We start from the raw sequence: 27,467 nt of genomic DNA on the forward strand, positions 1-27,467 counted from the left end.
TTGGTGCTGCTTTGCTCTTGTTTTACCCCAGCTGACCAAGCCCATCTCACAGCTCCAGGGTCCAGCTGCAGATGGAGTGTTTACTGTGCTGAATCTTTCATTAGACATGAGAAAATCCACACTGCTGGGAGTGCTCGGGTTCTGAGGAAAGCTGGAGCTCACACCTTACCAGACAGACAGACAGACAGCAGCAAAACCACCCAGTGCTGCAGCTCCCCACAGCCCTGCCCTCTCACTGGTTTCCCTTTGCTCTCCCTCCTCTCTCCCCTCAGCACCTGCTGATTTTTCCATGCCAATCTCCCCTGCTGGCCCTGGCTTTGAGTTTCCAGATGCTCTCCCCACTTTGCCAAGGTGTCACAGGGCACAGCCATTGCTCTGGGAAGGTTTTGCATTGCAGCCAGAGCTATTTCTACATCTGCAAGGTGAAGAACTGAGAAATACCACAAAAACCTTCTCTCCAAACCCTCAAACCACTTGTAAACAGGGTGTTAATGACAAGGAACTCAGCTCAAGACCAGACATTACTCACAGAGATGAAATTTCAGACAGAAGATGGGGATGCAGTGACAGGACCAAGACTGCACAGGAAAGCAAAGACCAACAGTGGAGGCCTGAATCTTTCAATGTGAGAATTGGAGATACCATTCCAGTGGCACCTAGGGAAGAAATACAAGGATGATCTTGGATATCATGCAGGATATACATAACTTGATAACATTTTTAATCCTTGTCTGGGCCATTCAGGGGTTCATGCTCTGTCTGTGAAAAGGTATTTCACAATATATTTCACAGGTATATTGTGAAATACCTTTGCACAGCCCAACAATTTCTTCTTGGGCAGGTTGAATTTGAGAGCCTGGATCACTTTTATCACCTTTCTCCTGCTCCAAGACTCCCCTGTGAGCCTCTGGCTGGAGCTCACACATGTAAAGAGGCCCCAGGTTGGTATGGGGACAAAAGGGTTTTTCCAGAGCTTTCTGATGGCATTGGGGACATCCTGGGCTGGAGGTCACAGATGCTGCACCCCACTCCTCACCTGGGATTGTGGCTGCACCCCCTGATGTCCATGCTCAGGAGGGCAGGTCCTTTTCTGCCCAGCAGTGGTGGAGGAGCTGCAGGACCCATTTCCCAGTGGTTTTGGTGGGTGTTTTGTAAAATTATGGATGTTTTGTAAAACCATGGCTGCTCACAGAGCTCACACTCTCCCTCCATCCCCTGGAGAGGCTCAGCTTGGTGGCACAGCCCCAGTCTGCTCCCCAAAGCAAGGGAAGGGTTTCCAGTGGCTTCATGGAGCCAGATCTGCCCCAGGGAACAAATTCAACATGATTGTTCAGCAGGAACAAAAAGGACTGTGGTGTCCAGTGCAGAGGAAGCTCAGCCCACAGCCTCTTGTTATGTTCACCCTGGGCTTGGCCACGTGCTGCAATTGGCCATAAAAATATCCATTTCCTTTCTAATTTGAGCCACAACACTTGACACTTTGGCCTTGGGCGATAATGCAATGTACAAGTGCTCAGCAGACACCCTGCAGCCCTTCTTCCTGCTTTGCTCCAGCACAAATCATCCACAGCATTCACTTCAATAAAATATTAACAGCCAAGGAGTCAAACAGCTTTCATCTGTATTTATTTCCTGACTATCATCTCATTAACAGGAATCTGCTGGTTCTGCATGGAGTTCCTGGTATCTGGTAGAGACCAAGCTGGAGTTCAAACAAGGGGAAAGACTTCTCCTTCAACTCCAATGAAGTTACTGAATAAATGGCTTTCCCCCCGCCGTGGTTTAAAAAGGGATTTGTGTAATTATAGCACGTGTGACTTGTCCCTTGGGAACCACAAAGGAACTGGACTGTCCCTGATTAATCTTAAATTGTTTTTAGGACTTACCAGCCTTGAGTTCACAGGGTTCAGCTTGGGAGGATGGAGATCTTTTCTACCCAAGGTTTTCCACCCAGCTCCAGTGTGGTCCTAGAAGGATGCAGGTCTCCCATAGACCTCCATCCATCATCCCTATGGAAAAATCCCAGACACCTTAGGGTTTATGCACTAGACCTAAAATTTCTGAGACTGGGTCATTTCAGCCTGTTCCCTTCTTTCTCAGTCTGGGAGATCATTTATTGTTATTAAAGCCTCCTTTCCCCCTCAGGGGGACAGCTCCTTTTTCTCCCAGGCTCTTGTGCAACAGTGGCATGAACAATAATTCTGTGTCATGGCTTGGGCTTGGTTGGGTGCTTTTTCTGACACTCATGACATAGAATCATAGAATGGTTTAGGTTGGAAGGGATTTTAAGGATCATCTCATTCTAAGCCCCCTGCCATGGCCAGAGAAACCTTGCACTATCCCAGGCTGCTCCAAGCCCCATCCAACCTGGCCTTGGACAATTCCAGGGATCCAGGGGCAGCCACAGCTTCTCTGGGCACCCTGTGCCAGGGCCTCCCCACCCTCATTCTAAAATCTTCCTTATATCTGGTCTAAATCCACCCTGTTTTAGTTTTGAAAACATCACCTCTTGTTCCATCACAACAGATCCTGGTAAATGTCTGTCCCTATCTTTCTTACAAACCCCATTTGAATATTTGAAGTTCTACCGGAGATTTCCCTTTCCATCTCTGCTGTTTCTTTCTCATATCTTCCCTTTTCCACTGTGAAATGCACCCTCTACAGCTGGACTCAAAATCTACTTCATGGAGGAGAGAACAGCAGATGAAACTCCCTGGGGAGATGGTTCTGGAGCGTTCCCCCGTGCTCCAGCCTGGAGCTCACTCCTGTGCTCCTCACACTCCTCCCATGTGCCACCTGTGCCCTTTTCTTTGCCCTCCACTCCTCAGCCCAGTGAAACTCCTGACTGGAGCCCAGCCTGAAGCCTCTTTTGGGCATTCCCCCGGGTTGGAGATTCACCATAAACCAGGCAAATTGCATTTGAACCCTCCTGGGCTGGGTGTGGAGTGGCACCTGCCGTGCCCTTGCACCGGGAGCTTGTGCAGCAAAGGCTCAGCCAAGCGAGGAAGGGTTTTATTTCTGAAATAGTTTTTTTTTTTCAGATGAGTTTTTACTTCCCAAGAGCCGCCCAGATTGGCTGGGAAGGAGGGACATCTCGTGGCCACACCACGAACATCTCTCCTCGGGCATCCTCGCATTCCCTCCCTGGGTACCACCCTAGCATCATCATCTCGCTCTGCCCAGGGAGTCCCTCGGCCTCTCCCTCCTCCTCCAGGGGCTCGCTCACACCCTGACACCTCAATAAAGAAATCCTCGTATCCAGTTTTTTATTACTAATTTGAGACAGAGAGGGGCATCACCCAGCAGGTGGGGCCCAAGAAGGCGCGGACAGGACACCCGCGGCACAGAGGGGGTGCAGCATCACCAGCAGGGTGGGACAGGGATTCTTCACCCCCACACCACCACCCTGACACATCAATAAAGAAGTGGAAAATCCTCGTATCCAGTTTTTTATTACTGATTTGAGGCAGAGAGGGGGCATCACCTGGACCAAGGAGGTGCAGACAGGACACACTTGCAGCCCTGCCCATGGCATGGAGGGGGTGCAGCATCACCAGCAGGGTGGGACAGTGATTCTTCACCCCCACAACACCACCGTGGCCACGGACCCCTCTTCCCAGAGCTGCAGCTGTGGGGCTGAGGGGCTTTTCTCTATCCAGGTGGGTCACAAAGGAGTTTTCTGTCCTTCCTGCCAGAGGTGATGCCTGCCAGGTGCGCACAGCCCTGTGCCACCTCTCAGAGCCACCTCTTCAGTCTTTGCGACAGCCACAGAGCCGGCAGCATCCTCCTCCCTTGTGTCTCTCCTCATTCCCCATCTCCATGCGCGGATGGGAGGAAGGGAAAGCCGAGCCACCGAGCCACCGAGCCACCAGTGGGTGGTGGCTGTCGTGCAGCGCTGTCCCCAGGGGCTGGTGGGGCTGTGGCTCATTGCTGAGGCTCGGGCTCGTACTGCTTCTCCGTGGAGGTGTAGAAATCCTCGAGCACCGACTGCAGATACTCGAAGGTGGGGCGCTCCTCGGGGTTGCTGCGCCAGCACTTGAGGATGATGCTGTAGAGCTCCCCGGGACACGACTCCGGGCAGGGCATGCGGTAACCCCGCTCCAGGTTGCGGATCACCTCGGGGTTGGTCATTCCTATGGGGGGAAACACAGCCCAGCAGGAGTTATTCAGCACCCGGGATAGGGGGGAAGGTCAGTGCTGCCCGAAGGTCACACCCAGGTAGGGATGGAGGGGCTGAGGTGGTTCCTGAATCTGGAATTCCTGAATTCTGGAAACTTTTCCTCAGGGTTGTGCTTGCTCTCCATGCCTCTGTCCCCTCCCTGATTCCCCTCTCTGAGTTTGGCTTTGCACAGGGATAACTGAGGGAAGGAAAGCCAGCTTGAAGGAGCTCTTGTGACAAGAGGGACATTGAGGAGCTGGAGCGTGTCCATAGAATGGAATGGAGCTGGAGAAGGGTCTGGAGCACCAGGAGGGGCTGAGGGAGCTGGGAAAGGGGCTCAGCCTGGAGAAAAGGAGGCTCAGGAGGGATCTTGTGGCTCTGCACAACTCCTGACAGGAGGGGACAGCCAGGGGGGTTGGCTCTTCTCTCAGATAACAAGAAGAAATGGCCTCAAGTTATACCAAGAGACTTTTTGACTGGGTATTAAAAACAATTTCTTCATGGAAAGGCTGTCCAGCCCTGACACAGCTGCCCAGGGCAGTGATGGAGTCCCCATCCCTGGAGGGATTTACCAGACGTGTAAATGTGGCACCTGGGGACATGGGGCAGGGGTGGCCTTGGCAGTGCTGGGTTAATTAAATTTAGAGGCCTTTGGCAACATATACAATTCTGTGGTTCTGACAGACAGCTGGGTGTGCCTGGGCACACCTCAGTGAGTCCTCCAGGCCCAGAGCAGCACGGGGTGCTTGGAAGTGCCTGGACACTCATCCTGCATTCCCAGCACCCTGTAACTGGACAAGGAATCCTGTACCTGATAAGGGATCCTGTACCCAGATAAGGGATCCTGTACCTGGATAAAAATCCTATACCTAGATACAGGATCCCGTACTTGGATAAGGGATCCTGTACCCTGATAAGGAATCCTATACCTGGATAAGGAATCCTGTATCTGGATAAGGGATCCCATACCTGAATAAGGGATCCTGTACCTGGATAAGGGATTCTGTACCTGATAAGGGATTCTGTACCTGGATAAATAATTCTGTACATAGATAAGGGGTTCTGTACCATGATAAGGGGTCCTATACCTGGATAAAGTATCCTGTACCCTGAAAAGGGACCCTATACCTGGATAAGGGGTCCTGTATCTGGATAAATAATTCTGTACCTAGATAAGGGATCCTGTACCCTGATAGGGGAATCCTGTACCTGGATAAGGGATAATACACCTGGATAAGGGATCCTATATCTGGATAAAGGATCCTGTACTTGGATAAGGGGTCCTGTACCTGAATAAATAATCCTGTACCTAGATAAGGAATCCTGTACCAGTATAAGGGATAATGTACCTGGATAAATAATCTTGTACCTATATAAGGGATCCTGTACCTGATAAGGGATCCTGTACCCAGAAAAGGGATCCTATACCTGGATAAATAATCCTGTACCTGGATAAGGGATCCTGTACCCAGAAAAGGGATCTGTACCTGGATAGGGGATCCTGCCGAAGGTGATGATCTCTGTCAGGAGGATCCCGAATGACCACACGTCAGATTTAATGGTGAAAACTCCATAGTTAATGGCCTCTGGAGCTGTCCATTTGATGGGAAATTTGGCACCTGTCCCAAAGGAAACAAAGGGAAATAATTCCTGGAGTCAGAGCATCTCCCTCACCTGTCACAGGGATAAGAATTCCCCCAAACCAATCCCTGGTTCCTTTGGACTCTTGATTATCATTCTGTGGTTCTTCCTAAGAGAGAGGCTCCAGCATTTTAATTATCTGCACATCCTTCTCTGTATCTGCTCCATCCCAGAGCTGTATGGAATATTCAAAACCAATTTGGCAGATTTATTATGGGACAACAACAGCAAGATTTTATTCTGTATAAAATTTTTTTGGCTTTCGCCAAGAAAAATTGTACCAGATCATCCTTGAGGTCTCTTTCCAACCTGGTACTCTGTGATTCTGTGAAATCACTTATTAGAAGGGGTTGTTTTAGCAAAAGTGCGTAAATATAGCAGCAACTATAAATTCCTCAGTCCTTAAAGCTGCATAGCTTTACTAAAACCAAAATTAACACCTTTTTATTTTGTCCACCAAGTTCTTGCTTAATGCACTGTGGACAGCAATGACCAAAAGGTTGCAATTTCAGTTTAGCTAAAAAAAACAACCCAAAAAACCCAACAACCAACAGCAAAACCACCTTGATAAGTGGGAACTGATCATGTTACACTGCAGAGGAAACCACATTTTTATTTATACACATCCTCCCAGGAGTGGAAATCCAACTACAGGGTGTGAAATAAGCACCTCAGTTGTTGCACATCACACTCTGAGTGACAAGGCTGGGAAATGCAATATATGAAGTGAGAATTGTTCAAAGCAGGTAGAGGAGAGGTGTTATTCCAGAGCCAAGGTAGCTGGAAAAATGCTGATGGGAGCTGCTTTCTGCTGGGAAAGCAGCTCCTTTGGTTATTAACAGAATTATATTGATTTCATCAAAGCTTCTCTTAAGGATAAAACTGCCTTAAAAATTTGCAGCAAAGTCATAATTTCCCTTCATGGCAGTTTCCAAATTACATTTGGGATCTTTTACTACTCTGAAACAGTTCTGCATGTTGAAATGGATATGACTTGTATCAAAAAGTATCTTGGGGACAGGAAATTCAAAGAAATGTTTCTTGTCTTATTAAAAAAGCCCACAAAAGCTGTTAAATTTCCTTTCCTCTGGATATATTTTAAGGGGAGTTTTATCTCATCCCAACTCTAGAAGTGGACAGACTTCCAAAATTTGAAAATCCTCTGGTAAGTGCCACTTATGCCTGACTGAATTGATTTATTTCAGTGACTTTGCTGCTTTCCCTGATGCTCTGTGGAGTCCCTTTGCAATCTGAATGATTTGATCTCATGCCTGACCTCAGAGTCAGAGCTCAGTTCAGGGATGATCTCAGAAGACTTTTCCAAACTAAAAGATTCCCTGATTTATTGTTTTCTCTGTGGTCCCTCTGCTGTGGAAGGGACCTGATGTGGTCAGGGCTTGTTTTGCCTGGCACACCTGGAAGCTGCTGCCGGATCCAGATTTGTGGCTCCAGCTCTGTTATTTCCTTCCCTCTGAACTGAATCCCTGCAAAAACCTGGCCATGGGCAGCAGCTTTCATCAGCAGAGGTGAAATTTCTCCTCTGGAAGGGCAGCAGGAATCCCCCAAACAGAACCAAAAGAGTTGTTTTCCGTTTCCCCCTGCAGTTTTCAGTTGGTTTTATAGCCCCCAAGCCTTGCTGCCTCTCCCAGAACTGGACGTTTGGGTGTTTCTGTTTCTCCTGCCCTCTGCCTGATGCCAGCCTGGTATCCTGGCATTCCTGGGGATAGGATGCCAGAATCCAGGACGTTCCTCTGGCTGCCCTGGAGGACTCAAGACCCTGGCAGGGGGCTCGGAGACCTTGGCACGGAGTCAAAGACACCTGTGCCTTTGATTTTAGCCCATGGAAGTAATTACCAACTCTGTGCGAGGAGTTACAAGCCACAACGGTTTGAGTAGAGTGATAGTGTTTTTATCAGAGTGAAAATGTAGAATTTTGGGGTTTTTAGAATGGGGGTTCAGGAGGCAAGATGGAGAAATCTGGGTGTGTCCTGTCTTTCTCCTTCTTCTTCCTAGCGTCCATCTTCTGCTGTGATGGTCGCACTGTTGGATTGGTTTAGAGTAGAGATGAACTGTCTAACATAGGTGATAGGTATTTGTCAGAATCCAGGAAATCCCTCTGGCTGCCCTGGAGGACTCAAGACCCTGCCAAGGGGCTTAGAGACCTTGGACCCCTGTGCCTTTGATCTTGATCCATGAAAAAAACAATTACCACCTTATATGATGAATTACAAGTCAACAAGAGTTTAAGTTGAACAATAGTTAGTCATGGGGTGAAAAATAGATCTTTGGGGTTTTTAGAAGGGGGGTTCAGGAGGCAAGATGGAGGAATCTGGGTGTGTCCCGTTTTTCTTCTTCTTCTTGGCCTCCATCTTCTGCTGCGATGTTGGCACTTTTGGATTGGTTTAGAGTAGAAGCTCACTGTCTAACATAGGTGATAGGTATTGGGAAGTAATTGTAAATATTGCACATGTAGTTTTTAGTATAAAAAGATAACACTGCCCCAAGGTGGTCAGGTGTGCCATGAACCAACCTGCTGGACAGATCTCAGCAGGTCAGAGAAAGAATGTATTAGAGAAGAGCAAATAAATAACCTTGAGAACCAGAGCTAAGGAATTCTGCCTTCTTCTTTCTTGGGGCTGGGAAAGAGAGACTTTCCAACACCTTGGGGTCATCTCGACACCAGAGACCCCTTCAGCAGGACGGTGGGAGATAAGGGCAGTGCTGGGAAGGACACCCACCTTCCTGTGCCAGGTACTCGTTCTCGATGAGCCTGGCCAGGCCGAAATCGGCGATTTTGCAGCAGAGCGTCTCCGACACGAGGATGTTGGCGGCCCTCAGGTCCCGGTGGATGAAGTTCATGCGCTCAATGTAGGCCATGCCCTCTGCCACCTGGGAGGGGAGGAAGAGCACACCTTCATCATCACCTCCCCATGGCATCTTGGGTGGTTTTTACCCACTTTTGCAAAGCACAGCATTTTTACGGGGTTGCTGTTGTCTCTCCGTGAGCATGGATGTGCCTACGTTGCTGATGGATGGATGGATGGATGGATGGATGGATGGATGGATGGATGGATGGACAGGTGGATCAGCAGACAGGTAAATAAATAGATATTGCACTCATACAGGTGCAGATATTCAGCTTTACCATCCTGAGCAGCCAATTGAAGCAGAACAGAAGCACCACTCTCTGTTTTGCCCTGAGTCGTGTCTGCAGCAAGAGCTGAAACCACATCACTGGATTCCCAGTTTCTGCCACAAGTCTCTCCTCTCCAGAGGGCATTTTAATCATAAACATTCCATTCAATATGTGAATTAAAAAAAGGAAAAGAAAACCCACAAAAAAAATCAAACTAGCAATTCATAGAATTATGGAATGGTTGGAAGGGACCTTAGGACCTTAAAGATCCTCTCATTCCAACCTCCTGCTATGGGCAGGGACAACTTCCACTATCTCAGGTTGCTCCAAACCCCACCCAACCTGGCCTTGGACACTTCCAAGGATCCAGGAGCAGCCACAGCTTCTCTGGGCACCCTGTGCCAGGGCCTCACCAGCCTCACGGGGAAGAATTTATTCTTAAAATCTAAATGAGGCAACTGGTGTGTGATGAGCCTCTATCAATGACAGCACCAACATTTCATTGATGAGTGCTGGGGGTTGAAAAGGGAGATTGATAGAAGACAGAGGTTGCCAGGTTGAGTCTCAGATTTGGATTGGCATTTATTGGGAAGGTGAGTGGACGTGTGCAGCCCCTGCCAGCAAGGGGTAGCAAACCATTAAAGTTTTAAAGTGTCTGTGGGTGAGGGCAGAGCAATTTTCCACTCCATGCAGATTCACATGAGCCTCTGCACTCACATGTGGTTTCAAACAGGATACTCACACATACTTTCCAATGCTGCATTTCTAACCTGTGTCAACACCCCTCTAGTGCAAGGGCTGATTTCTGCAGTGGAAAATGGAAGAATTGATGTAATTTCCTGTCCTGATGTTAATGAGATAGGACCTGGTGCTCAGCCTGTTCCAGCCCAGAGTGTTTTCAAGCATTTACCCTCAAGACTGACCACAGGATTGAGTGTATCAGCCCAGAGTGTTCTAATTTTAACTCACACGGATGTCATTGGATCAAAAATTGTGCTCGAGAGGGTTGGGCTCCTGCTGGGCTGTGATGTCACCCCAACACCACAGATAAGCAGATTGCAAAACAGCTCAGCAGACTGCCCTTTCCTCCTGCTGCTCCTCCCAGAGACACCCAGGGGATGTCAGAGCCCCTGACCTGGGGAGGTGGTGCTGGGCTGGGAGAGGGAAGGATTGAAAGTTGTTCTTCCAGTTGATGCCAATGCCTCAGGGATGGGTAAAATCCTTCCTGCCCCATGCTGAGGGTGACTTCTGTGGGTTTTGCATGATTGCGGTGTGGGAGCTTGGTCTGTGTTCAACTATCCTGGTCCTGCTGGGTGGTGAAATTTGCCCAGAGAAGCTGTGGCTGCCCCACCACCCCTAGAAGTGCCCAAGGCCAGGCTGGACAGGGCTTGGAGCAACCTGGGATGGTGGGAGATGTCCCTGCCCATGGCAGGGCGTTGGAATGAGATGATTTCTCAGTCCTTCCAACCCAACCCATTCCATGATTCCATAATTCTGTAACATTGACCAAAATCTTTGCTCTGAGTCACCCAGAGATTGCTCTGGTCCTGCACAGAAATGCACCTTGCCAATTTCTGGGGAATTCTCCCACTCACCCCAAGGGCTCTGTAATATGGACTAATTGGAATAAAGAATTAATTGATTAAAGGAATTAATCAATTCTTTATCCTCAGGAATTTAATACAAACCACAGGCTGTAATTTTCAAGAGAGGGAATGAAACAATGAAAGATGGAGGGAGGGAAGTGGAGATTTCAGGAGAGGAGGGAAGAAGGGAAGTAATTAAGTCAAATACCCTAAACAGGGATCATGCATTTGTCTCCATAACATCTCACAGACAACAGTGATGAAGCTGCAGAGATGGAAAATTTATCAGTAGTGAAGATGAAGGAACAGAAAGAGGTTTCTCTGCACCCTTATGGAAAATTCAAAATAGAAATGACAGAAGGTGGCACTGCTTTAAAGCATTTAAATCTTTTCATTCTGGTTAAAGCAAGAATTAAAGTATTTCACTATAATAAACCATCCCCTCAAATATTAAGATTTTCCAGTTGTTAATTTATTAAAAAGCAACTCTGTATGAGGACTGGAACCAGCAAACTTTGCACATTGTTTCCTCAAGTCCACTTTGACAAGAGAAGCTGAGTGATTTTATGGATAAATCCCATATTCCGGGATGCTTCAGGGTATTTTTTTTTTTTGGCCAATATTTCCTAATTAGCCTGACTCTGCCCTGGATGAGCCAAATTCTGTCAACAGCTGTCCGGGACCAAAGTGCAGTGATTTAACCATTCTCATTCTTCATGTGGTTTCCCTAATTTTGCCCTATTTGTGTTTAGAGGCACTTCTGGACTAAAATTTTAAGCTGCAGCTACAGCTATGAGGATTTGCAGCCTGGGGATGCTTAAAGTTTGTTTTCCTAAAGAGCAATATTCCCAGATCTGAGGATCAGAACATCCTTTAAGCCTCACCCTCAGAAGGGTAGGACTGCTGGTCCTGCATTGGAAGTCTCTTTGTTGAGCTTTTTCTCCTTTTTTGGTAAAAAGAAAAAGAAACTTTTTTTTTCCTGCTCAGCGAGGAAAAAAGCAAAATAAATAAAATCAGACCAAAAAAAATTCAACCAACCACCTCCCAAAAAACCCCAAATTCCAGATCTCCAGCCCTGCACTAAGCTATCAGAGTGCTGCCCTAAGGACAGAACTGATATGCCACATGGACTGAGAAGGATGAGAAGAATCCCTAAGAGAGCACACCAGGAGGAGCTGTTCTTCTTCAGGAAATCTTTGCTCTGACTGACTGCAGGCTTGCAAGAATTTCACTGAGTTATGAAATCTTGGATCCTTTTCCCACTCACTGTTCACTGACCTGAGCAGAGATATCAATGAGTTTGGGGAGATTCAGTTGGCTTCCTTCTTCTGTCTTCAGAAAATCCAGCAAACACCCTGCAGCACAGGAGAGGAGAGACTGCTGTCACTCTTCTGGATAATTTATAAATTTGTTTTTCCTGGTGCTTCTCTGAATATATGCAACAAATCTGCCTCCACGCTAAGGGAAATCTGAGCAGCCAGAGTGGGTGTCCACTGGAGTATCTTCCATTAGGAAAGCTCCCAAACAGCCCAAATTCTCCTCTGTTTTGCACAGATCTGCTGCAAACTTCTGGGCATTCATAGTTTGAACTGTTCCAAACAAGAGGGGCAAAAGAAAGGACAATTTCACCATGGAGGGAGTAAAAACAAACCCCCAGTGAGAACAGTGGGGAGGAGAACTTCAAACACTCTTCAAATGAAGAATCACCAAAGATTTTTCATCACCCAGAAAGTCTTTTTCTGTATTAGAATCAAAATTCTGGGTCACTTTCTTGCAGATTTGGTATAACCCTTCCTGCCCACCCTCATTCTGCATGGGAGCACTGGCCAGACCACCAAAGCGGCTCTGGAGAAGCCCAGCACAGAGCTCCAGGAGGGTTTTTACCATTGGCCATGTACTCTGTCACGATGTAGATGGGCTGCTTGGTGACCACGGCGTAGAGCCGGACCAGCTTGTTGTGCTGCAGCTTCTTCATCAGGTTTGCCTCTGCCAGGAAGGCATCAGGGTCCATGCTGCCCTCCTTCATGGTCTTCACAGCCACCTTGATGTTGTTCTTGTAGTAGCCTGCAGGGAGATGGTGGTGTTTTGAGGAATTTTGGGCTCCCTGCAGGGAGATGGTGGTGTTTTGAGGAATTTTGGGCTCTCTGCAAGCTCATGTGGGGTTGTGTAATGAGGAGAACTCATGGAGCAGAAAAGCACAGGAACAGATTGAATCCCTCATGAAGGAGCACGTGGTAAATCCCAGTGCCAGCAGGTGTGAGGTGAGAAGGGACACTCATGTCACAGCTGTCACCCATGAGGCTGCATCAGGGATGGTCCCTGCAGTGAGCCCATCCTCACACAGCCCTCCCAGACTCTTTCTGGGTGAAATCCTCTCACCAGCTGGGCTCTCAAATCATCCAAATGCCATCCAAAAAAAGGCAGGACTGAGCAGTCAGCACATGAGCTCAGCCTGGTCCTGTCCACAATCTCCATTTCCAAGGCAACCAGCAACCACAAAGAGAGTGGCAAAGGAAGCTGAGCTCCCCCCACTTCCTCTCCTGCTGATTAGCAGTAGGCAGGAGGGCATCAGGGATGGAGACCTGGGCTAAAAAGTGGAACAGGGAGGCAGAAAAAGTGGGAAAATGTCACCCAGGTACCCTACTGGGTGTAGTGACTTAGGATCACTGGCGTCACTGCAGTTGTGCCCAGGATTCCCAAGAAGAATGAGGGCATAACCCAAGAGATGAGTAAATAATGAGTTCAACACCCATCCCCTGTGAAACCCTTGATCAACCCCTGATCTTTGCAAACATGAGCTGTCCAGTCCTTCCCAGGAATCCTGTGTGTGCCCATAAATATTTGTTTGTCCTTCAGGATCCCCACTCCCAGAATAGTCTTGCCTTAGGGAAAAAAAAGGGTTTTCCATCTCCTCTCTTTATGTCTGTTTTTTTCCCCCTGGAATGGAAGGAATTCCACTTACCCATCCACACTTCCCCAAACTGCCCACTGCCCAGCTTCTTCACCAGCTTCAGGGCCTCCCGAGGGATCTCCCACTCGTCCTGGGCCCAGGGTCTCTGGGGAACCAGGGATGTGCAGGGAGCTGTGAGGCGCTGGCACAGCCCATCCCCTTTCTCTGCAGGAGCACAAAGCACAGGAGAGTTCAGTGGGATGGCAGAGAAAACCTCCTCCTCCTCCATCCAGGAGGAATCAACCCATGGAAACCTCCACAACCACACAGGGAAGTGGTGGAGCCCCCAGCCCTGGAGGGGTTTAAAGGCTGTCTGGATGTGACACTTGGGGATGTGGGTTAGGGGTGGCCTTGGCACTTCAGGGGGAATTCAGTGGTCTTAGAGGGCTTTTCCAATGTTTATAATCCTATGATTTCATGAAAAGCTTCAGCCACAGGGATCAAGGCACCCAGAATGGCCCCACAATCAAAGGGGAAAGCTCAAAGGGAGCCATAGAGGAGCAAATTATCCTGCCCAGTTATCCCAAACCCTGCTTCCCATGCATCCACCTGCATTTCCTGGCAATGTTCACCTCTTTCCTTTCCTGATGGGAGACACTCCCTGACTTTAGGGCTGGGGGCAGAGCTCACTCTTGCAATTCCCTAAGATGGAGACCAGGACATGGGCTCTGGTTGTAGGATCACACCTGCCCCATGAGAAGCTGTGGTGTCTCCCAAACCTTTCCTCCCTCTGTCCCTTCTTCCAGGACACAAAGCCACGAGGGAAGGCAGAGAACTCACGGCTGTAATGATGGATGAGCTCGGGCAGGCTGGAGAAAGTCATCCTGGGGGAGATGTAGTACCCCCCTCCATCCAGGGAGCGGATCCTGTAGTGTTTGATGATGTCCCCGTGGGCAGAGTTGTTGTCCCTCACAGACAGGGAATAGGCATCTGCAGAAGGGGCAGAAGGAGCTGTGAGGACAAACTGCACCCCAGTCAGGGACCTGCTGCCTCCTCTTTCCATCAACAACTCCAAACCAGCCCTGGTTGGAGCCTTTCCAGGGCAAGCCCCCCAGAATTTACAGCTTTTCTCTCTCCAAGGCAAGGGGACAGGATAAAAGTTCATCAAAGCTGAACTCATCAAGTCCAGGCTTCCTGGAGTAACACCTGCCTGTGCTGTGGCCAACAGCCCCCTGGAAGCCCTGTGGGGACCAGCAGCACCTCTGCAGGCAGAGCAGGCAGATGTTCCCCAGGTCAGGATGGTCTTTCCACAGCTCCATGTTCCCATCTGAGCTCTGCCAGCCTCAGCATCATGAAATCAGAATGGTTTGGGTTGGAAAGGAACTTAAATTTCATCAATTTCATCCATTTCCATCCCCTGCCATGGGCAGGGACACCTCCCACCATCCCAGGTTGCTCCAAGCCCCATCCAGCCTGGCCTTGGACACTTCCAAGGATCCAGGGGCAGCCACAGCTTCTCTGGGCACCCTGTGCCAGGGCTTCACCCCCACAGTGAAGAATTTCTTCCTGACATCCAATCTAAACCTGCCCTCTTTCAATTTAAAGCCATTTTCCTCTGGATTAAACATTATTAAACCTTGTGCCAAGATCAGTGGTTCAGCTGGGAAGGGAGAACAGGAGGTGGGCTCAGGAGAATTGTCTTGTTCAGCCACAAACTTGTGACTAGATCTAGGGATTTCCATTTGGAATCTTGTCCCTTTTGGGCTTCAAGGGAGCTGCTCAGCCATCCACCCCTCCAACCTGCTGTTCCCTCCATGAGAATCTAAACCAGGGATGGTTTTCAGTGCACAAAAGCATCACTAGATGTTGCTGCAGAGCAGAACTCCCAGCCTGTGTCAGTGCGGTTCAATGCAGCTTAGCAGTGGGTTTTTTCCCCCCTTTGTCTGGATTGTATTTCTGGAGTGAGTTGTTACAGGCCTGCTGGGCTGTTCTAAGTCTAATATGTCACCTGGGCTGATAAACTGCCCATTTTTGATGTTTTTTTTAAATGGAAAGGCAAGGCTATGCATGTTTAAAAGGGATCTGTTCATGCAGGATCATAAAAAGAAGCAACGGCAAGTCTGAAACCTTAATCCTGCATGTGAGGAGAAAGTTTATTAACATAAAATCCTCACTGGCTGCTGTTTCTCCATCCCAGCAGTTTTCCCTACACTGTGCCTGAAACCCATTTACATTTATAAAAAGCAGCAAGAAAATGTCCCCTTCTGTGGACATTTGCTCTGTTGGAGTGATCATAAATCTTTACAAGCAGAGTTTGGAAGAGTCTGAAGTTTTCCCAAGTGCCAGCAATCATTTTGAGGGTACTCCCTTCCTGCAGAGACCAGACCTGGTGATGTAAAATTAATGGAAAAACTTGGTGGTTTAAATGCAGAGCCAGAGAACCTGAAATTTGATGTGGTGGTCTCCTCAGCAGAGGAAAGTCTTCTGGTTCCCTTTCCTTCACCATGAATGTCAGGCAGAAGATAAGTTGACAAGCCCTTTTGATTTGATCAGTCCTACAGCTGAACAACTGAGAAACAGCCCTGAAACAACTTCAGTGGGGCAATAAAACCTCGAGGGAAAGGCAAAGAAATGGTTCTGCTGGCTCCTCCATGGCCCTAAATTCCAAAATAATGATAATAAACATCAAGGCCAAAGGCTGGGCTTGATAACCTTAAGAGATCTTTTTAACCTAAATGATTCTGTGATTCTGTGAAGAATAATATGACATTGATGACAACACCATTATTATTAATACTATTATTATTATTATCATTATCATTATTACTATTATTTCTATTATTACTATTATTATTAACTACTATTAACTTCCATTATTGCTGTTGAGAGTGATGACATTGTTTTAATTTCAAAGAGACTGAAATACTGCCCAGCCCAGGCTGCAGCCCAGGAGAGTTGGGCTCATGTGGCACAAGACCAGGAGGGTGTTTGGTGTGCCTGGGACAGAGCTTAGGGTTTGTGTGGGATTTTTACAGGGTGAGGACTGCTCAAGGAAGGAGCCAAACGTGGTGTGAAGGCAGCTGCACTGAGGCCAAATGATTCTGCAGAAGGAAATCCAGGAATTTATGACAAACACCTCTGCAAGGGGGTGTCTGGGGGCTGAGAGTCAGCAGGGAAAGGAGACCTGCCCTGCTTGCCAGTGGTTGCACCCAAAATTCTCTTCTCCCACAGACTCTCCTTTCCAGGCCCAACCAACCCTTTAAACTCTCCTACATTTTTCAAACAGAGTCAGGGCCAATCTCTCAGCTGCCAGTGTTAATTCCTACCCTGTCATTAAGCTAATGACTGCATCTCAGCCCCAGCCACAGTTTAATTTGCTGCAGGGAACGTGGTTTCCTTCTCCTTGGCCAGATACTGTTCCCTTGGGAGCTGCTGTGCAGAGGAAGGCACAGAAGGGAAAGATTCAATTCTTCCTTCACAGAATCACAGAATGGTTTCGGTTGGAAGGGTCCTCAAAACCCATCTTGTTCCATGCACAGAGACACCTTCCACTAAACCAGGTTGCTCCAAGCCCCATCCAACCTGGTCCCTGCTCCCAGTGACAGCAGAAAATTGACTCCTAATTCCCTATGATGATATCCAAGATAGCCAAAAGGAGCTCTTGCTCCTCAGCCTCAAGGGACATTCACCTGTTCTGCATCCTGGCACAGACCTGGGCTGGTAAAGAGTCCAGAGTACAAAATTTATGGAACGATTTCTTCATCAAAAAGTTGGCCAGCCCTGGCACAGCTGCCCAGGGCAGAGATGGAGCCCCCATCACTGTAAGAGTTTAAAAGCCACGTAGATGTGGCACTTGGGGACATGTGTTTACCCCTTTTCCTGCTCCTACAGCTCTCAGCTGCCCCTCAAATCCTTCCCAAGGGAAGGGCAGAGGCTGAGCTGGATGCAGAGGCTGAGCTCAGTGAGGTCCCTCCTGCTGGGAGCAGAGATGCAGGAATGCTGCTGGGAGCCAGGAGCCCGTGGCTCAGCACAGCTGGGGGAATGTGCTCCTGCAGCTTTTGGAATGATTGGTACTTCAGGGGAACTTTGTTTATTTGCAGCAGCTTCGGCAAGGACAGTGCTCTGCTGATGATTTCACTGCTTCCCACACTGTCCCCATCTTCCCAGGATGCTGAACTTGCCTTTTGGGGACTCTGAGGAATGTTGGCTCTGAAGATTTGCAGAGTTTCTGCATCTCAAACCATGAGGAAAATGAGATTCAGCTCAGGATGGGCTGGGAATAGGTGCTGCTGCTTGTCAAGGTGCAGAACCCATCCCACTGTGGCTGAGACATCCCAGTATGAGGCAAACACCTCCCAGTTTAAGTCATTAATGGGATTTAGCTCAGCACAGTGGCCAAAATTTGTCCCTGGTGGTCAAATTTTGCTGGTGATGTGCCAAGTGAATGAAAACACACATCATGGGGATGGAAAAACAGGAAAAATCAGTGGGGCTGCAAGGGCAGGGTTAATTTCATGGCATGTTTCTTGGTGGGCCACGGGGTGATTTACATCAGGGAATTCAGCTTCATGGCACCTTTGGAGGTGCCTGGCTTTGTCTTTTCCCTTTCTCTTTAGAGAGGAGGAAGCTGTGGCTGAGAGGGATCAAACGTGGTCATTCAGGCAGCCCAAAGCACAGGGTGCTCAGGCAGCAGCTGGATGATTCAGAGGATGAGGTGTTTGAAGGAATAACACCCATATTTTATGCTAAATATCAGAAAAGGCACAGGGCAGAGACACATCTGAGTATTTGGGACTCACATGGGGCTTTCATGGAGTGGATCTTAGAGGTTTTCCAACCTAAACAATTCCTTGATTCTATTGGGAAGACATAAAGCACCTTTTCCCATGTGTTAAGGAAAGACTCCTGCATCCATTTGAAATGAAAGGAACCAAATGACAGCAAGACAGAAACACTTTCCTGACCTAATCCATGGATCTGGTTCAGAGCAGAACCATGGGACCATCATGAACCTCTCTGTGCTGTAAACACACATGATGGCCCAGAGGAAGCAAGGAGAAAAAAGCAGGAAAGAAACAATAAGGAATTCCCATGGGAAAACCTAAACTAACTTCCAAACTCTATGAATTAATAGCATGAAACAAATAAATTGAAATTACATGGTTTTCTATTATGGTTAATAACCATATCCACTGTCCAAGAGGAGTTGGAGCATTCTCTGGCTTTTCCACCCTCACTGAATAATTTCTTCAAAAATCAGACATTTATATGGAAGGAAAGTGGATGAAATCCATCTATCCTGCTCCAGTCACTCTCCTTCCAAAAGTTCTGCTTTGTATGAATTCCCTTGCTGCAGACAATCAGGAAAAACATGTTTTCCCTAGGAAAATTACTTTTTTTCCAAACTGTGCAACTTTCTGTTGCAAACAGGAGAAATATTCCTTCTAGAGTGTGTAGAAATATCTTAAAAATAAAAAGAAAAAAAAGAAAAAAATAAAAAAGAGAGAGAGAGAGACATTTCCTTGGGAAGAACAGGAAAAGAAACCCCCTAAACTATTTCGGAAAATCTGCTTATTTGTGTTTCTGTGTCTCTGCCATGAGCTCTGGTGGAAGAGCCACTCTTACCACAGTCAGAACTGCACAAATGAGTAGATCATGAGCATGGGTCCTACAGCCATGCTGAAGATTTTTCCAAGCCTGGGCAACAATGAGGAATTACCTTTGTTCCACAGATCTCACCTTTGGTGGTTTCACTCTCTCTGACAAGGAAAGAGCCAACTTTGTTCCCAGAAGACAACAGCAGCCGTTCAGCATCTTTTCTGCTCAGAGTTCTAAAATACCACCTGGGAGACAGAAAAGGCAAAAGCATGGCTTGAAAAGGAAAAACTCTTAAAAATAGAATTCTTTCCAGTTAGTTATTATTTTTTTTTAATTAGTCATTACACCGTGAAACTGAGGGTTGTTTTTATTAGCAAGTAGTTTTTTATCTGCTGGAAAGTGGCAGTAATAGACTGATTTGGGTAGATTAACACCAGATTTGGTTCACTTTGGGCTTGTTTCACAGCCTGGAAATCCAGACAGTGTGGGGAGTAGATGGGATGTGCAGTATTCCATACAAAGAACTTTTATGTCTCAGCCACATTTCTGTGCCCTGCTGAATATTTGCTGAACTCGGTGATGGTTGGGTCCCTCCAAGAAGAGATTGCAGGCAGGACTGATCATTTAGAGCTGAATGCCTTAGAGGAGGAGAACTCATGGAAAAAAAATTCTCCTTCTGTTTGTATTATAGCAAAATAAACTCTTTGGACTCCAGTGTTTCATTTGATTTTTCTTGCAGGGAGGCTGCATCTGGGGTCATTTAAAAAACAGCACTGTGGGTCTGGGCGCTGGCACTCAGTTTTCTTGTTCAATTGTTGGTGTGGCCCCTGGCAGATCTAAGACCTGGATCAGTGCACCCCATCCAGAAATTCCCAGTTTATATATGGGTATTTTTTTGGAAGGTGAGAGATTTACAGCCATTTTTGTGGGTGGACTGGCCCAGTGGGACCAGAGGATGGTCCTTGGCACTGCCACCATAACCTTTCTGTTGTCCCCACCCAAATCCTTTTTTTTCACAGTGGGCGCAATCAATGGGACAAGAACCTTTGCCCACTTCCCCCAAAACAACCTCATCCTCTCTTTTCCACACCAATATGATGATTAAAAACTTGTCCTGAGCTTTTCGGCAGCATTGTTTGGGACGAGGAAAGACCTCCTGCCATCCAGCCCAGCAGTGACATCTTCCTGCCATCAGTAAAGCTCCTCCTGGAGCTCATTGAGATCTGTGTCGGCCTCTCAAAACCTTTCCCACTTACTTTTCCTCTTCCAAACTGTCCACTTGTGCCACGAAGTTGCTGGGGATGTATCCTTTCCTCCCAGTGCTGAGGGACTTTGCCAGCCACCAGTCCCCCTCTCTGCAAAGGGAGCAGAGGAGAAGGTGTGAGTGCTCACAGGATGTTTTGTGACAAGCTGAGGCTGTGGGGATGTGGATGGTGGGGTTTGAGCACTGCAGATGGACCAGGACTCCACAATCCACTCTGCAGTTCCCTCTGGGTTCCCAAGCACCAAAACCAGGTTGGTGGCTGTTGGTGTTTCAGGGACTTGTGGAGGTGACAATCTCTTTCCATGAATGTGGAGCCACCACAGACCCAAACCTTTGCCACACACCTTGAGTGATCACAGGGTTTATTTTGTCTCCTTAACAGGGCATTGGGGTACTTTCTGCTCCTTCCTTTGTGTTTCAGACACCCCACCTTGCTGTCCCACTGCTGACTGAGCCACTAGTGATGACCCCAAGCCATCTCCATGCAGGGGATTCTCCATCTCCTTGTCCCACAGGTCCCAGCCCATGGCACGTGGATATGAAATGTCACCTCTGAAGGCCACCTCAAACCTCCAGCAGTCAAGGATGGAGCAGCCCTCCAAGGCCTGGGGGCCTCAAGCTCACCTCTGCCCTGTTATGGACTGGGCCTCTTCTGTGGTGAGTTTGAGAAGTTGAAATGAAACCTCACAAGTGTCTGGCTCAGTTCTGTCCTTTCCTATGACTACACCCAACCCACATCCTTTGCAGAAGCAGAATCAGCACAAACACAGGACAGGACCTGTTTTTTCTTCTTGTTGTTGTTTTTTTGTTGTTGTTATTTATGCTACTTCTGCACCCCCAGGCAGTGACAGCAAAGAGGGTCCCAGTACCACCCAGGCAGGGACAGTCCCCAGCCCCAGAGTATCTGTGACCCACGGAAATGTCACCCTGCAGAGAGAAGAGGGTACCCACAGCCACACTCTGGAGCACAGCCAAGGCACAGGATCAGCTCTGGTCAGCTGCAAAGTGGTGGCTGACCCCAAGGTCTCCCCTTTCCCAGCCTCCCCGTGCTCATATTTGAACTTCCTCCTGGGTCACTTACTTGGAGAGGACCTGGAGTTTCTCCCCTTTGACCAGCTCCAGGTCACGGTCACTTGAGGCAGGGAAATCGTACAGTGCAACCACAAACAAGTGATCTGAAAGAAGAATTAACTCCTTTGCATCCAGACTGTTCCTTGAGTGGCTTGATGCACACCTGGGTGTATGGTGGGGAATTTCAGCCCCTAAACATGGGGCTCTGTCATCCTCCCACTCCCAAATCCAACCTTTCCACCAACCCAGCTTTCCTTGTCACCACAAGCTCTGCTCAGGGATTAACACTGATTCAACAAAGCATTTCCTGTGTATGTATTTTTAAAACACTGCAGAACAACCCCCCAGTCCACAAAACCCAGAGTGTCAACAAAAAAAGGGGTTTGTGTGGAATTGGAAGGGTCATAAATAACCTGTCAGAGTTCAGCCTGAGTTTTACACAGTGCTAAATGAAAACTGCAACATTTCCCATGGTGGCTGTGGAATTTGACTCAAAATGATGTGGGGATTTTTTGATTTAAAAAAGTACAAAGTCCTTGGGCTCATGGTCTGTGGCCTGTGCTTTGGTATCTTGTCATCCCTCCCTTTTGAACTCTTTTTCTTGCAGTGAATGAATCACAGAATGGTTTGGGTTGAAAAGGACCTTAAAGCTCATCCAGTTCCATTTCCTGCCATGGGCAGGGACACCTTCCACTGTCCCAGATTACTCCAAGCCCTGTCCAGCCTGGCCTTGGACACTTCCAGGGATCCAGTGGCAGCCACAGCTTCTCTGGGCACCCTGTGCCAGGGCCTCACCACCCTCACAGGGAGCAATTCCTTCCTCACATCTAACCCAAATCTGAGCTGTGCCAGTTTAAAACAGTTTTTAGAAGCTACCCCTTGTCCTGTCACCTTCTGCCCATATAAAAAATCCCTCTCTCTCATTTTTATGAGTCCACAGGATGCTCTGGCCCAGCCCAGGCTGATCCCTGTGGGCTGGAGCTGGATCTCTTGGTCTGCATATACCCTGGAGGTGCCAGGACTGCTCTCGGGGAAGCGCTGCAGCCTTTCCCCTGTGCTCTGCACGCTCGCAGCTGCTGAAGCAGAAAAGAGCAGCTATTCTGGGGCAAATCAAAGTTTATAAAAAGAATCAGCGCATGCGCAGGATCACAGAAATCAAACCAAAACACTGTGGTGAAAAATGAAAAGAAAGGAGAAGGAGGGAAAGAAGGAGAATAAGGGAAGGAGGAGGAGAAGGAGAAAGAGAAGGAGGAGGAGAAGGAGAAGGAGAAGGAGAAGGAGAAGGAGAAGGAGAAGGAGAAGGAGAAGGAGAAGGAGAAGGAGAAGGAGAAGGAGAAGGAGAAGGAGGAGAAAAACAGAACAAAAAAAATTAAAGAAAAAAAAGAAAAAGAAAAATTTAAAGAAGAAAAAAATTGAAGAAAAAATTTAAATAAAAATTTAAAGAAAAAGAAAAAAAGAACATTTTAAAGAAAAAGAAAAATTTAAAGGAAAAAAATTAGAGAAAACATTTAAGAAAAATCTAAGAAAAAAAGAAAAAGAAAAGGAAAAAGAAAAAGATTAATGAAAAACAAAAATTTAAAGAAAACCAAAAATTTAAAGAAAAAGAAAAATTTAAAGAAAAAGAAAAATTGAAAAAGAAAAAAGAAAAAAAAATTAAAGAAGGATAAAAAGAAAACTTTAAAGAAAAATTAAGAAAAAGAAAAAGAAAAAAAGAAAAATTTAAAGAAAATTTTAAAGAAAATTTTAAAGAAAAATTAAAAGAAAAAGAAAAATTAAAAGAAAAATTAAAAGAAAACTAAAAGAAAAAGAAAAAGAAAAAGAAAAAGAAAAAGAAAAAGAAAAAGAAAAAGAAAAAGAAAAAGAAAAAGAAAAAGAAAAAGAAAAAGAAAAAGAAAAAGAAAAAATCATTTAACTGTGCTGCAGGAAGGCTTCAGCTTGTGCTCAGCCTAATTAATGCACTGAGACCGATGGACAGCCTATTATTAGCATTTTTCAAAACAGCCTGTCAAGCCACTGTCTTTGGGTGACCTTTTCAAATAATGCCACCAGCAAGAGAGCCAGACTGGCCCTTTGTCACTGCGAGATAACCGTGTCTCTGGGGTGACTTGGGGTTTGTGTCTGAGCAAGGCTGGCTGCTGCTCCGATGGCAATTTGTTAGGGAGGAGAAAGGGTCAGCGTGGGAGGAAAGGCAGCTTTGGAAAGCAGAGCCCTGAGCAGCTCCCTCCAGGCTTTTGAGAAGGAAACCGGAGATCCATGAGAGGTTCCAGCAGAGGCTCTCTCCCAGGATGGGAAAAGGATGATCAGTCACGAGGGAGAATGCTTTGAAGTCTGAAAATAGCTGGCACGGTTGGGGGCTTCCCCTTGAGGCAGCTCGAATTAGCAATGCACCCAAACTCTGTCTGCCTCCTTGAGAAAGTTGTTATCACACATCTGCTCAGACATGAAAGGGTTTGGGGCATGAGGTGTCCACAACCAGCCTGCCATCCACACACACACACCCTCCTGGTCCTCTTGAAAGGGAAATAATGCAGTGATCACACTCGTGCTCAGAAAAATAGGAGCAAATGTGTAAATATATTCAAGCCCAGAGTGGCTGTGCACTCCAGAAAATGAAAATGGAGTTTTGATCTCGAAGCAACTGACATAAGTGAAAATAAATGAAATTAAAAAGAGAGAATGCAGCAAGGACAAAAAGGGTTTTGTATGCTGAAAAAATATTTTATCACCTCTTATCTCACAACAGGCACACTGAAATGAGCCAGAAGAAAAGCTCTCTCTGCCCGAGCTAGCAGGAGCTGCCATCTCATGATGAAAGGGGCTCTTCCTGTCCCTGAGTCCATCACCCCATGAGAAACACATGGATTACACTGCCTTGGACCAGTTTGATCCACTCAGGCCATGAGAGGCTTGCTGGGGCTCTGAGGAGCTCTCAGATAAAGCTGCCAGCCCCAGGACTTTGATTGGGAGCCAAACACGTCCTGGCTCAGAGCTGCTGTCAGCAAAGTCTGATACCAGCAGGGTTTGCAGAAGCTCAGTGCCAGTTTGGTGGCTCAAGAGGAATGATTCAACCAGTCCACCCACTGCTGGCTTGTCCTCAGTGGAAGGTCTTTGCAACCACGTCATGGCCACAAAGCAGGGCTCAGACTGTGCCAGGGGGTCCCAGAGGATCATCCATTGGTTTAGGGCCATTTTGGGATGGTCATCGTGTGAGTGACAACTTGCAGGACATGTTGGCCAGCTGGGTATACACTGAGCTATGGATTACTGCTGCTGGAAATGGGGTCAGCTTCAGCCTGGCGTGGGCTGGTTGGAATCACTGAATCCTAAACTGGGAAAAGATCTCTAAAGTCATCAAGTCCAACCATTTAATCCAACACTGCCAAAGCAACCCCAAAGCAGGGCTGAGACTGTCCCAGAGGATTATCCATTGGCTTAGAGTGATTTTAGGATGGTCATGGTGTGAGTGACAACTTGCAGGACACGTTGGCCAGCTGGGTGCACCGAGCTATGGCTTAAAGCTGCTGGGAATGAGCTCAGCTTTCTGTTTCAGCCTGGTGTGGGCTGGATGGAATCACTGAATCCTAAACTTGGAAAATATCTCTAAAGTCATCAAGTCCAACCATTTAATGCATCACTGCCAAGGCAACCCCTAAACCATGTCCCCAAGTGTCACATTCTTGTGGCTTTTAAATCCCTCCAGGGATGGTGATTCCACTGCCTAGGCAGCCTGATCTGAAGATTGGTAACATTTTTTGTGAAATTTTTTCCTAATATCCAATTTTACCCTCCCCTGGTGCAACTTAAAGCCATCTCCTCTTGTCCTTTCTCTTTTTACCAGGAAGATGAGCCCAACCCCTACCTGGCTACAATTTGTTTTCAGGGAGTTGTGCAGAGCCAGAAGGTCCCCATGAGTCTCCTTTTCTCCAGGCTGAGCCCCCCAGTTCCCTCATCCTTTTCTCCTCAGATGTGCTCCACATCAAGGCAAACATTTTTGATTAGAAGTTTTTTAATTTCCCACTGAAAACTCAGCCCTTTTTTCAGTAGAAACAACCCTTCCTTCTCTCACTTCAGCCCAAACACACATTTCTGACAGAATTCCTTTCAAATGCAAAATGACATTCAAGTAACAACAACAAAAACAACCAAGAATTTTGGCATTAACTTTGAGATGCCACAAAAGACCTCAAGTTCCAGAGAATGATAACTTTCCACACCCTGGAACTCAGTCCTGTTCATATTTTGGTCAGCAAGAAGCAAGTGGAGAGGTGGAAGAAGTGGTGGTTCCTCACCAGAAGAAATGACCTTGCAGACACTTCGACTCCTCATGCTGTTGCAGGTTATTAAAATGCCTGAGGACAAGCACCCAAACCCACCAGCTGTTTCCATCAGTGGGATTTAAATCCAGATGTGAGCAGCTGGCAGGGCAAGTGCAGGGATTATTCTACCTATTTTCTATGTCTTATCCATCCAATGCAAGCAAACAGCAGCTCTACCATGGGATTCTTAGATTTGGGGCCCACCATGGACCTTTAAGAGCTGGGGGCTTTGGGGACTCAGAATTAAAATTTTGACTCCACAGAGACTTAAAATCAGCCTTAAAAACTTTGTGATTGCTCAGGGAATGGTGTTAAAATGAATGGGAGAATCACCTAAAGTGAAAAAAGGATTGGTGCTGCCTCATGCACCACATTGAATCCAGAGTTCTGCACACCTTGCCTGCCTTTGTGTTATTTCCATGAGGATAAATAATGTCACGAGGAATTAAGTTTTTTTTTTTTTTTTTAAATAAACAAATTAATGATTTTTCAGACAGAGGTGTGAAAGCTGGAAAGTGTGAGACAACTTCAACAACTCCAAATCAGAAAAAAAAAAAAACCAAAGCAAAATCATTCAAAACTGAAGGAGAGCAAAACCAAAAAACCCACAAAAATTAAAAAAAAAAGGAAAAGAAAGGACTGATTTTACATTATGTGCCACACTTCCATAGCCAATAATTTTCCCTGACTGAATTTAAAGTGCTCCCACAGGATTTAATTCATGTCTCTGAATTTATTTTTTTATATGATGTGATTGCCTGGATTTTGAACTTTCTCTTTTGATTCACTTGAATTCCTGTCACTTAGGAGAAGATCTCCGGTATCTCAAATATCTTGCTTGGTTCTTATCAGCCTGTTTTGCCACACAGGGCACAGTCAGATGTAGCATCATTTCAGGAAACTCAAACACTGGCAGAGAAAAATAGGAAGTTTTCCAGACTGTCAGTGTGAATATTCTTCCAGAACTGGAACTGAATCTAATGAGCAAAATTAGTTTTGAGAGCTGAAAATGGCTGATATTGTACTTAATCCATTTTCTAGCATCTTTCAACTTCTGCCTTTGGGCATGAAGGAGAAGTAAAATCCGCCTCCTTGATCACAATTTCTGCTCTGACTCTGACCAGAGTGGAAAAAACCTTGTGATAAAAATCCTGTGATAAAAACCCTGTGAAAAAAACTCTGTGATAAAAATTCTGTGACAAACTCAGTCCCTGCTCAGCTGGGGAGGTGGGAGAGCACAGCCACTTGGAAACATGTCATGAAAACAATTCTGCAAAGGAAAACAGTTTCTGGAAAAATGGCATTTCCATGAAAACCCCAGATCACGTGGTTGAAGGTATTCACCTCCCACAGATTTGATATCCATAACAAAAGCCAAATTTGAAGGATATTTTGATGTTGCAGGAGTTCCTGTGCTTGGCCCATGGTAGGGACCCTCCATCACCATCCATAAGACCTAAGAAGACCTAACACTGTCATTCCATCCATTCCATTTATTCACCATCCCCTTTTTCTCTTCCCTCACACCATCTCCCCTGATCCTACCCTTTCATCCACATGTAGAACTTTCATGTTTTGCTAACTGGCCTCTTCTAAGTTTTCTCCATTTCCCCCCCTCTTCCAAGCTTCCTCTATTTTTCCCCCTCTTCTAATTATCTCTCCCTCTGTCCTTAATCTGCAGAATTTCTTTGACAAAAACACACATGAGCTGCTGCTGGAGGCCAGGCAGAGGGGGCTGAGGGCTCCCTGCTAAAAGGCAATAATCTCCAAACACCATCTGTGACCTACAGATAATTGCAGAGGTGG

The 27,467-nt window shown here is 46.8% G+C and overlaps 1 protein-coding gene across 1 annotated transcript in view; it reads right to left on the reverse strand.

Annotated features, from left to right (window-relative positions):
• Positions 1-3,479: 3,479 nt before the first annotated feature.
• The window catches only part of BLK (BLK proto-oncogene, Src family tyrosine kinase), a 44,618-nt gene continuing 20,630 nt past the window's right edge, over positions 3,480-27,467 (reverse strand). The window contains exons 4-13 of the mRNA XM_059467815.1: positions 21,356-21,449; positions 20,267-20,365; positions 19,152-19,255; positions 14,253-14,402; positions 13,485-13,637; positions 12,407-12,586; positions 11,801-11,877; positions 8,539-8,689; positions 5,647-5,778; positions 3,480-4,133 (exon numbers count right to left, since the gene is read on the reverse strand). Coding sequence (XP_059323798.1) covers positions 3,925-4,133; positions 5,647-5,778; positions 8,539-8,689; positions 11,801-11,877; positions 12,407-12,586; positions 13,485-13,637; positions 14,253-14,402; positions 19,152-19,255; positions 20,267-20,365; positions 21,356-21,449 — 1,349 coding nt within the window. The 3' untranslated portion in view covers positions 3,480-3,924. The remainder of the gene's footprint in view (positions 4,134-5,646; positions 5,779-8,538; positions 8,690-11,800; positions 11,878-12,406; positions 12,587-13,484; positions 13,638-14,252; positions 14,403-19,151; positions 19,256-20,266; positions 20,366-21,355; positions 21,450-27,467) is intronic.

The sequence above is a fragment of the Ammospiza nelsoni genome, chromosome 3 (assembly GCF_027579445.1).
Source record: "Ammospiza nelsoni isolate bAmmNel1 chromosome 3, bAmmNel1.pri, whole genome shotgun sequence".
NCBI classification, from domain to species: domain Eukaryota; kingdom Metazoa; phylum Chordata; class Aves; order Passeriformes; family Passerellidae; genus Ammospiza; species Ammospiza nelsoni.